The 16,889-nt window shown below is 42.6% G+C and overlaps 1 protein-coding gene across 3 annotated transcripts in view; it reads left to right on the forward strand.

Moving 5' to 3' along the window:
- The window catches only part of GRM5 (glutamate metabotropic receptor 5), a 213,890-nt gene that overhangs the window by 65,253 nt on the left and 131,748 nt on the right, over nt 1-16,889 (forward strand). For all 3 annotated transcript variants that reach the window (XM_069969665.1, XM_069969667.1, XM_069969666.1), the window contains exon 2: nt 4,609-4,858. In XM_069969665.1, coding sequence (XP_069825766.1) covers nt 4,609-4,858 — 250 coding nt within the window. The remainder of the gene's footprint in view (nt 1-4,608; nt 4,859-16,889) is intronic.

Consider the following 16,889-nt stretch of genomic DNA (forward strand, 5'->3'; position numbering starts at 1 on the left):
TAACACCAGGGTGGGAAGAGACATTTTTTTAGGCCCTCCCCAGCCTAAATCTTACCAGCCTGCTGCCGCCCAGTCCAGGAGCGCCAATTTTGACGCTCCGGGACCACTGGCACCCGGCTCTTCCCAGTACCCCTGGTGGCATTGGGTACTGGGGTAATAATGGGGGTTAGTGTTAGCCATTTTATACCGGCTAACACTAGGCCCCAACTTAGTAATGGATTCCTTCTATTAGACGGCTTCCACTACTAAGTCTATAAAGTAAAGAAATAAAGACAAGACACAAGTGAAATTTTTTTTATTCAAATAAAAACACCCCCACACCCCTCATTGACCATTTTATTTTAAAAAATCCAAACAACCGCTGGTCATCGTCGTAGTCCACGGAATCTGACGTAATCCACAGGATACTGATATCTGAAAAACAAAAAGGGAGAAACACACAAAAAACACACAAACAGGAGCACAACACCCATCATTGTGAGCGGTGTTGTGCACCTTACAGTATGCAGCATCTTTACAGATCGCTGCTTACAGTCTGGCCCCCAAGGGGTTAAGGGAGGATGCATTGCATCCCCCTTAACCCCTTGGGGGCCAGACTGATGTCAGACTGCACCCATCCTAGCAAGGAAGGGGTTAAGTGACCCCCTTTTCCTTGCTGGGAGGGGTGCAGTGCAGGGGAGGGGGTGGGGAGAGCTGTTTACTCACCCCCATGTGTCCTCTTCGCTGGTCCGCAGCACAATGAAGTCACTGTGCTGCGGACCCGCTAATTATATGTGCGCTGAGCCGATTAGCCAATCAGCTGAGCGCACATATAATTCTAAATGTTTCTTCTAATAATGCTGTTGTCATAACATAATTAGAAGAAACATTTGATGTTTTCATTAAAGTATTAATTATTACAGTGAGCTCTTTTTACCAGGTATATGAATTTACGGCTTTAAAAGAGCTTCCTGTATTAATTAATATTTAATTAATAAAACACATTTTTGTAATAAAATTAATTTTGTTTTTCAATAATTTAATTTTACCTCTTAACGACAAAGGGCGTATAGGTACGCCCTATTGCCGGTAAGGGCGTTCAGAGCGGGGCCGCACGGCGACCCCGCTCTGAAACGCGGCGGTCCCGGGTGCTGCTTGTAGCCCGGGACCGGCAATCGGACCGTGCCCGCTAATACAGTAATCAGATGCAGCTGTCAAACATGACAGCTGCATCCGATTACCGGATCCAGCGTCTCCCTGGTGTTTAGTGGCGGAGATCGCTCCTCCGGGATGTTATCGGGGATCTTCGTTTCTGATGCCGGCCGGGGACCGCTCCAAGATGGCGCCATCCCCGGCTCGGCACTCGTTTACTTCCGGTTGCAGCAGCCGAAAGCAAACGAGTGCCGATCTCATGGATCTCTGCAGCATATCTATGCTGCAGAGATCTCAATGAGAGATCCAAGTGTATATACTAGAAGTCCCCCAGGGGAAATAACCCTAACCCCAGGGGGAATAACCCTAACCCCAGGGGGGCTTCTAGTATATGTGTAAAAAAAATATATAGTGTTGTTGTCAATAAAAAGCCCCCTCCCCTAATAAAAGTCTGAATCACCCCCCGTTTCCCAGGTTATAAATAAAAGTAAACAAATAAATAAATAAACAAACATGTTTGCTATCGCCGCGTGCGTAATCGCCTGAGCTATTAATTAATCACATTCCTGATCTCGTACGGTGAACGGCGTAAGCGCAAAAAAATCCCAAAGTGCAAAATTGCGCATTTTTGGTCGCATCAAATCCAGAAAAATTGTAATAAAAAGCGATCAAAAAGTCGTATATGCTCAATCAAGGTACCGATAGAAAGAACACATCATGGCGCAAAAAATGACACCTCACACAGCCCCATAGATCAAAGGATAAAAGCGCTATAAGCCTGGGAATGGAGCTGTTTTAAGTGACGTATATTTGTTGACAATGGTTTGAATTTTTTACAGGCCATCAGATACAATATAAGTTATACATGTTATATATCATAGTAATCGTAACAACTTGAGGAACATATATAACAAGTCAGTTTTACCCCAGGGCCCCAAATAAACAAAATGTGTTTTTTTTTTTCAATTTCACCACACATTTTTTTCTGGTTTCGCAGTGTACTTTATGCAGAAATTCAGCCTCTCATTGCAAAGTACAATTAGTGACGCAAAAAATAAGGGCTCATGTGAGTTTCTAGGTGGAAAAATGCAAGTGCTATGGCCTTTGATGCACAAGGAGGAAAAAACGAAAACGCAAAAATCGAAATTGGCTCTGTCCTTAAGGGGTTAAACGAATCCATACTTCTGCAATTAAATATACTGTAAAAAAATAAATATATATAAATATACATTTATTTATATATATTTTTATTTTAACAGTATATTTAATTGCACAATGATGGAATCGTTTTAATTAAATTATTGAACAACAAAAGTGACTTTATTACAACGAAAATATGTTCTATTAATTAAATATATTAACCATTGGGGGAGTCGGCTCGGCATTATTGCCGATTTGCCGGCAATTTTTTTTTTTTCACTATTTTTGCACTTTGATTTTTTCCACTTTTTTAATTGTAATAGTAACTGCAACTACACGAAACTATACCCTATCACACTCCCACTATTGTAGCTGCAAATATTCAGCCGTTATTGCAAGGTTCGTTTTCGGTTCAGTTCGTCAGAACCCGAACTTCAGGAAAGTTCGGGGGATCGAACCGAACCGAACTTTTCAAAAGTTCGCTCATCCCTATTGGGGACCAGTTCAGCACTTGAAGTAAAGCAATTTTGTCAGATATGAAATTTGCTTTTGAAGAATTAAAGGTGCATTGATTTTCTCATTGTGTTCTATGAACTGGTAAATATGCAAACTGGTGGATGTGCAGAAAAAAATCTTGTTATCTTTAACCCCTTGAGGATGCAGACAGCTTTTATGTTTGATAATTTTTTGTCCCCCTGCCTTTTAAAAGCCCTAAAAAAAAACCCACAAATCTCCTTCAGGTTTCCATCTACTGAGGGATCGCATTTTGTCCTTTTTTAATAGACACATCATTTTAAGATAAATTTTATATATATATATATATATATATATATATATATATATATATGCAAAAAAGGGTCCGTGGAGCCTCAGTTACGAGTCTCAAAACACGGGAATAGCCAGATATCCCTCTCTCCAGAGAAGGAAGCCCATTGCCAAGGGGTGCCTCCTAGTGGGGAGAGCACCAAACCACCCTGATACGTAGTCCCTCAGGTCCTCACTCTGTTGCGAGCTTTGGGACCTAAATAGGGAAACACCAGGGTGGCCCCTGTGAGTCAAAGTCTAACTCTGTGGCGAGTATAACGACATAAGACAAAGGTAACCAAGGCTAGGCATCCATCCACAGACTGCAGTTTCGGGGTATTTGCCCCTCGTCAGTGTGGAGCAGGATTCTGTTTTCCATCTACACTGTGTACGCTGTTCACCATGCAGGACCAATAACATTACACTTTAATAGTTTGGAAAATTCTAAAATTCTCCACGTGGAGAGAACACATATGTACACTGTGGGGTTTTTTTGTATTTGTTTTTTAAACTGGCTTTTACAAGCAATCATTAGATTGCTTATTCTGATCAGTTCATGCCTTTGCAAGATCCTTTTAGATGCCAAGATTTGTCGGCCTACAGATCGGCACTCGTTTGCAGTGCCTTTACATGGCATGACAAATTGAGGGGCCCAGGTTGCACGACCAATCCATGTATTGTTTTTGCAGACATGGAAACTGACAACAGGAATATATATATACAGTATGTGCTGTCGGTTTCCATTTCACATAGCAGTACATACTTACCGCTGCTGCTGTAATCAGGCATCCTGGTCCTCTGGCCCTTCCGTCCAGCCACTGTGCCTTAAGGCTCCGCCATCTCCAGATTGATTGACAGCCAGAAGAGGTGGGGCCTGAAGGTACATCGGCTAAACAGGAATTTGGAGAACAGGATGCTGGATCACAGCAGTGGTGTGTATGTAGTGATCTGGCAACGGACAACACGTATATATGCATATCCTTGCTGTCAGTTTCCCTCTATCGCCATCGGCCTCACATCCCCTGTTTAACAGGATGATGAGTGGCTGTTAAATTGTAAAGCTTGTTTTAAACAGGTGATCAGCTGTGGATCTGGCATTCTGATCGCTGTCACTCTTACGTCGGCCGATTATCTGCCGAAGGAGCGTTTTTTTGTAACATCCCCTGCCAATAATCAGCCCATGTAAAAGGCTGTATAGATTGGTGCTCAACTATTACAGCCTGCCTAAGCCAGGCTATATAAGCAGACTTAAGATGGCAGGCACCAAGTCCTTTAGAAGGCCCCTGGCTCTTATAGTAATTGGCACCAGTTGATTGCTTTACGGGGATGCCCATCAATCACCTAAGAGAAGAGGCAGCTGTCACTTTTCATTTTCATGATCGTGGCAGTTAAGGGTATAAATGACCGACATCAATGTGATTGCTGATGTCAGTTAGAAACAGTGACTATATCTGGCCTACATTATATTCCATGTTTGAATGAAACTGTAAAATTAGATATCTGTAATCTGATTGCTTTGTTTCCATCTTCCAGGTAACTATGGAGAGAGGGGCATGGAAGCCTTTAAGGACATGTCCGCCAAGGATGGGGTCTGCATCGCTCACTCATACAAGATTTACAGTAACGCCGGAGAACAGAACTTTGATAAATTGTTGAAAAAACTGAGGAGTCATCTCCCCAAGGCCAGAGTGGTGGTCTGCTTCTGCGAAGGAATGACGGTCAGAGGACTTTTGATGGCTATGAGGCGTCAGGGTATTATTGGGGAGTTCCTTCTTCTGGGCAGGTAGGTTATTGATTTTATTACTGGGTTTCTGGTACTCAGAGGTTCAGTTCAATTCATCTTTGTACAGTACATTACCATAGATTGCATGTGCAGGGAGAAAAGGTTGCCTATGTACACGGTTTGCACGTTGAGCAAAGGGAAGAGTTTACACTGAGCAGTGAACTACTGCAGCTGCTGATAATGCTGACAAGGTAAAGGGAAGGTATCAGAGAATTACATTTAGGAGGCAGCACTGTGTGCATACCGTAATAGGTATTGACATAAGGCACAGCTGCCCAGAACTATATGGGGGATTATAGAAGCCTTGATTTACCTTTCAGGTACAGTGTTTACCTTCTGGAGAAGAAGGCTGACAGGCAGGCTTACAGATTTCAAGCACAAAGTCCAGGTTTTCTCTTTCTCCAATGCACATAGTAATGACTGAACCTAATCCCCTGTCCTGGTCACTCTGTTACTAGAGACAGAAATCCCCTAACAATTGGCAGTGAACAGCAGAATGCAGAGGGGTCAAACACCTAGTGGCCAAAACTGTAGGGCTTTTACATTTTTTCAATGTAGAAAGAGCAGCCAATTTTTCGTAAATGAAGTACATTACAAAGATCTTAGGAATCACAGAAGCTATCAAAAAGAGAGAAGTTTTTTGAAATTATCATATCATGCCTTCTTTTGCCTGCGTTACCATGTCCCACCACACGGTGTGCTGTTAAAAGGAAGCATCCCTGAAATTGGGAAAGAGAGTCAATCAGGCATTCGCAGTATATGATTATTACAGTGCCCTCTAGTGGTAGGAATAGAAAGTGCTATAATTTACATGTTCTTTTATGATTTGCTAAAACTGGTGGGAAAAACTGAATAATAAACATATTACTGAGCCAACTAATTGTACAATTGTTATGCAAGACATGGAGTACTTCAATTTTCCTATGTGCAATGATAAAAATAGTGAGAAACTCTGATTAAGTTCTGCATTCCAGATGAATGTGATTGACTGGTAAATGTTCTATATCATGACACATTATTTACCCGTAATTGGCTGAATGGCCTGCGTCTTATTAGTTTTTCCTTCTGCCTAATTAGAGGGTGAGCTCGTTGAGACGGGTTTGTCTTCCATTGACAAGGCGGTGGCTATATTTAGTCATGGTTCTGTCCTGAGCATCATTAATAACTGTGCTTTGCATTGGTAATTGGAGATCCGCTGTGCTCATTTTTTCGATTTTCACCGCCCCCTCTTGAGTAAACTTAGTTAGGAGCTAAACTGTGAAACAAAATGCAAGTAACTAAATACCAAACTAAATATCTATCAGTCTGATCATTTGGCATTTGAATACCAGTGGCTGAAGAAGTTGGATGCAGCTTTAGGGAGTCCGGAAAACATGGATACAGACTATGGCTCCTGGACTCCCTAGGGCTGCATCCAACTTCTTCAGCCACAGGTGTTCAAATGTTGAACGATCAGATGAGTTAAGCTGATCTCTTATAACTTCATATTGGTATAACTAGTGTCCTCCCAACACTTTGGAAGGGGATGTGTGATTAGGACATACTGTATATCTATAGAATAAAAGGAAAAATTGGCCGCACATCTATGACTCTATTCACACTGCAGGTTGCACGCTGCTCGTGGCTTAAGTACAGACAAAAAAAAACAGAAGGTGCAGCAGCAACCCACAGGTGCAAGGGCTCACCGTATATACTCCTCCCAGCGTACACACAGTAAACACCTGCTCTGTAGATATTAAAAAATGATGATATCTATGTCTATCTTCTATGGCTGCAGTTCAGCGGACAGGGAGCATAGAAAATAGCTGTGCAAACAATGTAAAGTACGGCTCTCTAGCAGCTACCAAACTCCTCTAGCTCCACTTACTGTACTAAAAGAATGTATTCTGCCTCAAACTTTGTTTTTCCTAAACTTGGTTTTCCCAGTGGGACAGTAGCTCAGCCCTTTATTTATGTGCAGCATATGATATCCCTGCACCATACAACACCATCTTTAGGGGAAGTCTCACCAATACTCAGGGGTGTTAACTAGAGATGAGCAAACCTGGAGCATGCTCGAGTCGATCCGAACCCGAACTTTCGGCATTTGATTAGCGGTGGCTGCTGAATAAGGCTATGTGGAAATCAGCCCTAAGGCTGTGAGGAAAACATGGAGATAGTCATTGGCTGTATCCATGTTTTCCAGACAACCTTAGAGCTTTATCCAAGTTCAGCAGCCCCAGCTAATCAAATACCGAACATTCGAGTTCAGATCGACTCGAACCCGAACCCGGTTTGCTCATCTCTAGTGTTAACCAACCTTGATCCAGCCCTAAGTAAAAGTATATCTGCATCGCTAGTAATAAGAGATTAGCAAACTTTTCGATTTGGTTCAGCAGGACTTTGAAGTAAAGTTTGGGTAAGTCCAAACCGAACCTTAAACGAACCTTACTAAAACAGCTAAACAATAGGCAGACTTTTAGGTGGTTTAGTCCGGTTCTGCAAGTTTGCTCATCACTACTTACCTGTCTGCACTCCCCCGGTGACAGCCCGCTCAGCCAATCACTTGCTGAGACAGTGCCATGGCCAGTGATTGGCTGTGAGACCAGTCACTCTCCTCTCCTCTCCAAAGTGAAAACCCGCTCAGCCAATCACTGACTAAAAGAGATGGGACAGCACTCCAATCCAATCACTGGCCATGGTGCTGTCCCATCTCTTTTAGTTAGTGATTGGCTGAGCCTGGTTTTCACTCCTGAGATGAGAATGACAGCCTACTCAGCCAATCACTGACTGAAACAGTGCCGTGGCCAGTGATTGGCTTAGCGGGCTATCACATTCGTCTCAGGAATAATAGCCCACTCAGCCAATCACTGACCACAGTGCTGTCAGTGATTGGCTTAGCGGGTTGTCACTCCCGAGACAAGAATGACACCCCCCGCTAAGCCAATCATTGACTGACTAAGATGGGACAACACCACGGTCAGTGATTGGCTGAGCGGGCTGTCACTCTCCTCAGGAGAGTGACAATTACTGGCCATGGCGCTGTCCTGTCTCAGTCAGTGATTGGTGGCTGGAGACACCAGAAAGCCGTAGGAGGACACTGGGGGAGCACAGGCAAGTGAGTATACATTTTTTATGTGTATTAATTTGTGCGGCCGCCATCTATATAAATTTGTTACCAACTTTGCAAAAAGTTAGTATTGGTATCAAACCAAACTTTTTGCAAAGTTTGTAAGATTTGATTCGCTCATCTTTAGCGTCGACCAACCTTGATCCAACCCTACGTGGAAATATATCTGCCCAGGTAGTAATGTCTCTCCCTTACAGACCCTAAGGCTGTGGGGCTGTGGTCTCCCACTGTTGGGTAATCAAGGTTTCCAGGATGTCCTTACAGCTTAGGGCATGCTGGTAATTGTAGTTTTGCATTGTCTAGAGAGGCTTCCGCGTTGTCACTTTAACTATGTCATACAAAAACATGAGAGTTTTTGTTTGGATCGGTGATGAATCTCGGTGTCTGCATCTGATTTCTGAGGGATTCCCCATGGGTAATTATTCAATCTAAATTCCATCTTACCTAACCGTATTAACAAACAGAAGAATCGCTTTAAAACTTGATTTAATTAGAGGCGATGAGATTACGCTCTAAGTAGTCAGATTGCCTCTCAGCACATTAGGTGAGGACTGTAATTCTCTTAGCCTTAGGTTCATCTACAGCTTTTTAAAGGAGAACTCCATATCTAAAAGACCCATTTACTGGATTTCTCCGATGAAACCAGAAGAAAGTGTTCTCAGAAACTTTTTATGAAAATAGTGATATTTAAGAGCGAGTGATAGCTGAAACGTTTAAATAAAGGGTTAGTTACTGAAAGAGTAGTACAAGCTTGGAGAAAACTTCCAGCAGATGCGGTTGATAAGTCTACAGAAACTAAATGTTAACCTGCCTGGGATAACATATATCTATTGTAATAATAAAAAAAAAAAAGTAAATATAGGAAAACTAAATGGAGCAGGGGGTCTTTGTCTGGCAATGATTTTTTATGTTTCAGTGTTAGACTCAATGTCGGATTGGTTGGGGTCCAGCTGCTGATTTACATGACCTGCATCATTTTTTGTGTTTTTTCAGACACTTTTGTGCCTTGTCTGACAAGGGGGAGGGGCATACAAAAAAATATTTGCTGAAAGGGGGTGTGGCTTAAAGTGTAACTCTTATTTATTTTTTAAATTTAAATAGGTGCCTTGTAGCCAAACAATTCTGCCCCAATCCTAAATACCCATTGCTGTGCTGAATCTATACACAGGTAGCATGTACCCAAGTTTTCCAATATTTAGCTGCTGTATGTCCTGCAGGAAGTGGTGTATTCTTTCCAGTCTGACACAGTGCTCTCTGCTGCCACCTGTGTGCATGTCAGGAACTGTCCAGAGCAGAAGAGGTTTTCTATGGGGATTTGTTACTGCTCTGGACAGTTCCTGACACGGACAGAGGTGGCAGCAGAGAGCACTGTGTTAGACTGGGAAGAATACACCAGGGCATATAGCAGCTGATAAGTAGTAGCCGGTGGATACAGCTGGAGCACCGCCTGGAAAACTGGGATACAGCCATAGCCATAGGCTGTATCCCAGTTTTCCAGGTGGTCTTCAGGCTGTATCCACCCTCTCCACGGAGGTGGAAGACAGCGGGAATCATTGCCGAGAGTACAGGTTCGTACGAACCCGAACTTCGGCAGGTTCGGACTATCCCTACTGTAGACTTTAGAGTATATATTGCCTCTTAGCACTAGATGGCGCCATGTTTTTAACTGTTCTTTAGTACTAGGTAAAAATAGTAAAGCCCCTATCACACAGGGCAAAGAGAGGGAGCTCCTCATTCTCGCTTTCTGCCTGCACTATTACACGTGTCGGCAGCGAGCAGGTAAGGGCCGGGGGGGAGCTGCAGGGTGGGGGGGGCTGCCCGGTTGATCGCTAGATAGAAGATAGCGGCTATTGTGATCGTTTCATTTTCAACATGTTGAAAGACAACAATCAGCCGACATCGTGCATGTCATCTGATCGTTGTCTTCTATTACACTAGACGATTATCGCCCATGACGGCCAATATCAACCGAATACAGCCGATAATCGCTTTGTGTAATAGGGCTTTAAGTTTGAGGAGGTGGAGCTAAACCACCATCTTTTACCGTAGGCAACCAGCATCTTTTTGAATGCAGCAACTAATGTCAATAGAGAAAACAACACATACTAACAAAATCAATTCAAAAAAGGAAGTTTTTTATGTAAATAGTTAAATGAGGGATTCCCGCTTTAAAAATGTACTTAAGTAGGAAAAATGTTCCTGTCCTGCCGTACCTACAACGAGACAATTCACTTGAGTTACCGCCGTACATCTGTGCCGAAAACAAATCTACTGGAAATGGATTTAACACTGCGAATGTTTACAGTAATCCCGGGAGCGGAGCAGTCAGCCCGCGATGGAGCGCTCTCTCCTCTAATCTGTTTTCTTAAAGCACTTTTTAGACAATTGTGCAATTTATTCTTTCTTTCAATTTTATTCCTTTTGCATCTACAGAGCGGCAATTTGCTGTGACAATTACGGGAAATGTTGTACGCTACAGAAAGGCAGGAGGTTCAGCCGAAAATGGGGATTTGGGGGGGGGGGGATGGGGATTTAACTTGTAATTTCTTATATTATGTAACTTTCATTTCACAAATATCCAAAATCTGTAGACACCAGTCGCATTATTATCGTATATCTCTTATCCATTTGTACAATGTATTCTGCACAGTTGAAGTTTCTTGGTATATTTTTGCATCTTCTTCAAAGCCTGTGCTGTTGACAAGTACATTTTTGAAATGATCTGAATTTCTGCATTGATGACTAATACAATGGGACCTGGTTATTATCTAAGTAATAATTATAGATTGTTCTTGAGCACATTCAGTCAACATCCACAGTGCATGGAGAAAAACTCAATCTTTGAATTTAAAGTGAATCTATCACAATCTTGGACCTATGTAGTTTTAGGTACTGGCTGATTGGTACAGCCATGCTGAACTTAACACTGCCCTTTAAAAAAAAAAAAAAATCTGCCGCACCTTTCTGGAGATATGCCCATTTTTCTAGATATGCCAATGACACGGCCTAACGAATATTCATCTGGCTGAGGAACTGATTCTTTAGGCTGCGTCATCAGTGGGAAGGGAAAGTGGTGTACTGGGGGTGCTGGGCCTGTCTCCAGACTTACTAATTTGCATGTCCTGCAGAACCACAACGTTAAATTCCGCGCAACGGCACTGATCATCCAGTACTAAAAACTACATAGGTCCAAGGTTGGTGAAAGAGTCACTTTAACAATCCTAAGATCCCCCTTTAGCAGCAATCACCTCCACCAAATGTTTCCGGTCCCTGAACTAGATGTCAACTACATTGAGGAGGAATTGTGGACCATTCCTCTGAGCAGATGGTTTACATTCCAAAATACGTTTGTTTTTTTTTCAACCATGCTTGAGCTGATTTATGTGACTGCTTTACTCCATTGTCTTGTCACTAGTATTGAGCAGACTTGAGTAAACTGTCCGGGTTCAGCAACTTTTCAAAACTCGAAGGTTCAGCATTTGACAGCGAATGCAGGGAGTCAAATGCCCAATGTTGGGGTTCCGAGAGGTTGCCGAACCCGGACAGTTTCCTCAAGTCCACTCAACACTACTTTTCACTCAATGTCTCTTTAGCTGAAGGCCATAAGCTCCAGCCTTTACATTCTTTTATATAATGATTTTATATGCCTTATAATGCCTCGGGGCTTTTAGGCCCCAAATCACAAAGCTCCTCCACCATGTTTCACTGATGGGATGAGTTTCAGGTGACGACTCGTAGTGTGCTTTTTCCTCCAAACATAGTCTAGGGCAAATGGTGTAGGACAAGCTTGAGGACGAGCCACAATTAAAGATGAGCGAAGCTAATCATACAAACCAAGATTTGTTATGAACTTTGCAAAAAGTTTGGTTCTGTACCTTACCAACCTTTTTGCAAAGTTCGTAACTTACCTCGTAAAGAGCGTGGCTGCAAAATGTAATACACCATAGAATACAAAAAAAGGTATGCTTACCTGTCCGCGCTCCCTCGAAGTGCAACGATGGGTCCAGCCTCCTCAAAAAAACTATCATCTATTATAGATCTAGAATTGTAATCCCATTAATTTCATTCTTAGTATAGTGGTGTTATCCAGTCCTACCCCAAGAAACTGAGTAATATCACTATACAATGGTTGGATAACACCACCATCCTGTCCCTAGCTATCACCGGTTTATCGAGACTGTATAGCACCACCATACTCTGACGGAATTTTTTTTACAAGATATGGTAACTTTCCTTCTTAGCTGCAAAATTTGACCAATCTGTCATGTTCCTGGCATCATGATGAATTAATAACACGTCTGCACCAATTCCTTCCACTTCAGGCGCCAAGTGTTTCCTTCAATTTTTGTACAGACTTAAAGGAAATCTATCATCTATTGATCATAGATCAAGAGCTCAAGTGTCAAGGAGACTGTGTGAGCGGTGGCATGCATGCCTCCTCCCTCCCCCACCCTTCCCTGTCTTACCTGCTTGAAGTACAGGGCTCATTGCGGGAAGATGACTCAATTAAGTAAAGGAGGAGTGGGGGAGGGAGAAATGATTCATACTGAGGCTCATTGACACTTTAACTCAGAGCATGACTGGAAGCTGAGATTCCCTTTAAGGATAGCTGATAGCATGGAGGTTGTTACTTTGGGGTTTACTTGAGCAGTAATTGTATGGTCGGAGCATCTTCTGGCGCCTGTCAATATCAGCAGCTGAAATAAAGTGGTCATGAAGAGGAGGGGAGTAGCCAAGACCCATCAATTGCACCCACTTTTATACACATCTTATGATTCAGACGACTCCATTAAGCTTAAAGTATTTTTTTTCTTCATATTATTATGTTTTATAATGTTTTTATATCCCGGTCCTAATGACTTTTACATCCCAATTACCGTCCTTTGCAGTAGTGCTTTGTTTCCATCTGTCCTTGATGAAACAATTTTCTACTTGGCTTAGAAGCATTATTCATTCAAGTAGTCTGGCTATAAGAAGAGCGCTGAAAGAAAGTGAAAAGCTAATTTGTAGATTATTGTCACCATTGTAACAGATGTCTGTGCCGGAAAAGTGTTGTAGAGTAACCAACTTGATAATGTGGTGGAAAAGGAACTATGGGGTTCAGTGGGGAAGGGATAGGAAGGGGTGGAGGTATGGGAATAGGGACAGGGCTGCTGTGTTGGGTTACTAATTTAATTTGGCACTGTGGTAGTGTGGTACTGGTGGTTTAGTATGGGTGGAGCAGTCATTTTCACTGTGCACTGCAATGTGGGTTTGTTGCTGGTGGAGAAGTATTGTTTACTGCACTGAAGTGTTAGGTTGCTGCAGGTGGAGCAGTATGTATTTCTGTGGAATCAGTTGGCGCTATACAAATAAATATTATTATTATTATTATTATTATTATTATTATTATTAATATGTTTACACTGCAGTATTAGGCTACTAGAGGTGGAGCAGTATTCTTTACTGCACTGCAGTGGTGGGTTACTACATGTGGAGCAGTATTTACTGCTGCAGTGGTGGGTTACTACATGTGGAACAGTATTTACTGCTGCAGTGGTGGGTTACTACATGTGGAGCAGTATTTACTGCTGCAGTGGTGGGCTACTACATGTGGAGCAGTATTTACTGCTGCAGTGGTGGGTTACTACATGTGGAACAGTATTTACTGCTGCAGTGGTGGGTTACTACATGTGGAGCAGTATTTATTGCTGCAGTGGTGGGCTACTACATGTGGAGCAGTATTTACTGCTGCAGTGGTGGGTTACTACATGTGGAACAGTATTTACTGCTGCAGTGGTGGGCTACTACATGTGGAGCAGTATTTACTGCTGCAGTGGTGGGCTACTACATGTGGAGCAGTATTTACTGCTGCAGTGGTGGGCTACTACATGTGGAGCAGTATTTACTGCTGCAGTGGTGGGTTACTACATGTGGAACAGTATTTACTGCTGCAGTGGTGGGCTACTACATGTGGAGCAGTATTTACTGCTGCAGTGGTGGGTTACTACATGTGGAACAGTATTTACTGCTGCAGTGGTGGGTTCCTACAGGTTGATCAGTACTTATTTCTGCTTTGTAGTGTTGAGTTACTATAGGTGGAGCAGTTTTCAACCTGTCCTAAAGGGGTTTCCGGTTCAGGCAAGTGGGAAGGGGAGTGGACAAGCCATATATACCTGCTACAGTCTGTATCATCTCTTGTGTGCACTTCTTGGTTAGTGGTTGGTGTCAGACATGCCCATCAGTTCGTCAGGGCAGAGCAACGGGGAGCAGGGCTCTGTTACAGACCCATAGTAAGGCAGCAATTAAGGTACTGTAGGTATGGCTTCTCTACTTCCCTCCCCACCTTTCTGAGCACCATTTCTAAGGTTGACTTACAGGCTGAAAAAAACTTTTAAATATTATTCTCTTTGTTGCCCATAGCAACTAATCAGAGCACAACTTTCATTTTACCGGAGCAATATGAGAAAAAAAAGCTGAGCTGTGATTGGTTGCTATGGACAACAAAGACAATCATACTATAAGACAGCGCCATAAATATACCACCTTGAGTTTAGTTCAAGCCCCACCGCTAATGTTGAGTGGATTTGCCGAACCTGAATGCTAAGCGTTTAACTCCCGGCAGCTGGAGAAGTTGCCGCCCCAGGGCTGCCAGGAAACCATGGATACAGCCTGTGGCCTATGGCTGTATCCATGTTTTCCAAGACACCCTAGGGCTACATCCAACTTCTCTAGCTGCTGGAAGTCAAATGCCAAACGTTCAGATTCGAAGGAAATTGCCAAACCTGAACAATTTGGCAAATCCGCTCAACACGACCCACCGATACCAAGTTTGTTTCTCTTTTTGACAAACCACCATGTTTTTTATCCTCTTTGTTGCTATATCTGCAAAACATCAGTGTCTCACCGATATAAAGTTATTGTTCTGGATGCCAACCATCCATTTATTGTTGCACCATGTCCTCGGTCATCTTCGGGCCCCTTGCTATACCATCACATCAGTCTCACCCCACCTGCACCTTCCATAACGATGAGAATCTCTATTCTTGCAGATGCTGTAGACAGTTTTAATACTCGCATATAAAAATCTATTTATGTCTCTCCGCTTGTGTTTAGTCATTGAAATTAATGGGTGTAATCTCCCGCGCGCGGTGGGTAAGATGTTCAATTACTTATTGTCCAGTTTAGCTGAAATATAGCGGTCTGCTGCGGAGATGGTGTAAGAACAACAACATCCATCTTTACTACAACTCTAATCTGAAGGAAAATCTGCCGTGAGACGCCATTAATTTCCATTAAATATAGTCCTTGTGTAAAGTCCTTTAGCCAAAAGTGCAGGTGTTAGTATGGGGGTGGGGGGGCTTTTTCCATAGCAACTCCCATTCCCAGAACAGTATACATATAAATCTGCTTATAATGCATAGGGGTGTTGCAAAAGTATAGACACCCTTTAATGCATCGCCGGTCACGCATTCCTGCAGCAAATATAATACGTGCACAATATATTCTCGAGAACATTCCCGTAACTTTCTTCTCGCCCTTGAAATTTTTATATTCCTTACAGCTTTTTGGATTTTGTAACCCATTGATTTCTGCCTACAGAACCCGCTAGTTACAATAAAAACCCATAGAGGAGGAGAAGTCGGCGACAAACCTCTTAATAAAAGCTGAAGACAACTGGAAATAGACCAAATATTTTATCCTTCCCCGAACCATTATTGTGTTGGCAGGCAGCAATCTGCTCCATGCATCTTTCCTTTTCATGTTGGAATTGATAGCAGCCTTTCCTCCAGAGGTTAAAGCTGAAGGCACCTGATAACGTGGATAAAATAACAAAAACCTGTAAACCTTACTTGAGGTTCCTTTGGTTTCCCGATGACTGAGCTTTCAGACTCGCTGCTCATCCTGGCACATACACAAGCGAGGAAATTGGCTGCATTCATCACCAGCCGTGAAAAGAATATCTCTCTCTATCTTTCCGAATATTTTTTTATTGATCGGCAGGTTGCGTCATCCGTAAAACGCTCATCAGTCGGTAAAATATTGATGGCATGAAACGGCGCTCATTTGTAATAAATAGTGGATGAGATGGATTTAGTATCTTGTCTCTAATGGTGTCGGAATTTTTGAAACCTACTCATTCTATAGGGAGAATGATTACATGTTACCGGTCTGGTTCGGGAGGGGAAAAAAATCTGACATTTTTAGACTTTTTGGCACTGGATGACCTTATGGTGTGCATGCTTTAGAGCAGTTTTCCCCAATCTGATTTGAAACGGCTGGAAAGCCACAGGTAGGGGAACAGTGGCATAGAGCATGGGGTAATATGTAGCAAAGATACAAATAGGGTCACATCACAATTTGCCTCTCCGTTGCATCTTGTGAAAATGGGAGGCCAATGGATGCCAGTGGATGAGGTATGGACCCCATAGACTTTAGTGGCCAAAAGTAATCTGTTTATAACTATCTTCAGGTAATTTTCCCAAAGTAAACTAGTTTTGACCCAAAAGTGTGGCTTGTTACTATTAATGTGTGAAATGGAGAGGCAAATCCTGATGAGAACATACTATAAATCCCCTATCAGCTGCTACTTGACACCAACCATACTCCATTCACCAATGCCATAAGGTCCTGGAGCCTCCCATCCCATTTTTATAACTCAAGTACATTCTCCACATTTTTGTTTGACCTATGGAGGCCACTCGGTAAGAGACCAATCTGGAAAAGTCATCTTCTGCAGCCTCATAACAACCACAATACTATTTTTATTTTTATTTTTTTAAATAAGTGCTCAAGCAGAGGTTTTAGTGCTTTTGAACTGCTGGAGGAGTTACTGCCCATACTCCTTCCTAACACACAGAACCTGTCTTGAGCTGAGTGCATTGACGTTCTCGACGTTCTCCTTCCACTACAGGTTGGCCACTGATGTATATACCCCATATT

The sequence above is a fragment of the Dendropsophus ebraccatus genome, chromosome 5 (assembly GCF_027789765.1).
Source record: "Dendropsophus ebraccatus isolate aDenEbr1 chromosome 5, aDenEbr1.pat, whole genome shotgun sequence".
Taxonomy (NCBI): domain Eukaryota; kingdom Metazoa; phylum Chordata; class Amphibia; order Anura; family Hylidae; genus Dendropsophus; species Dendropsophus ebraccatus.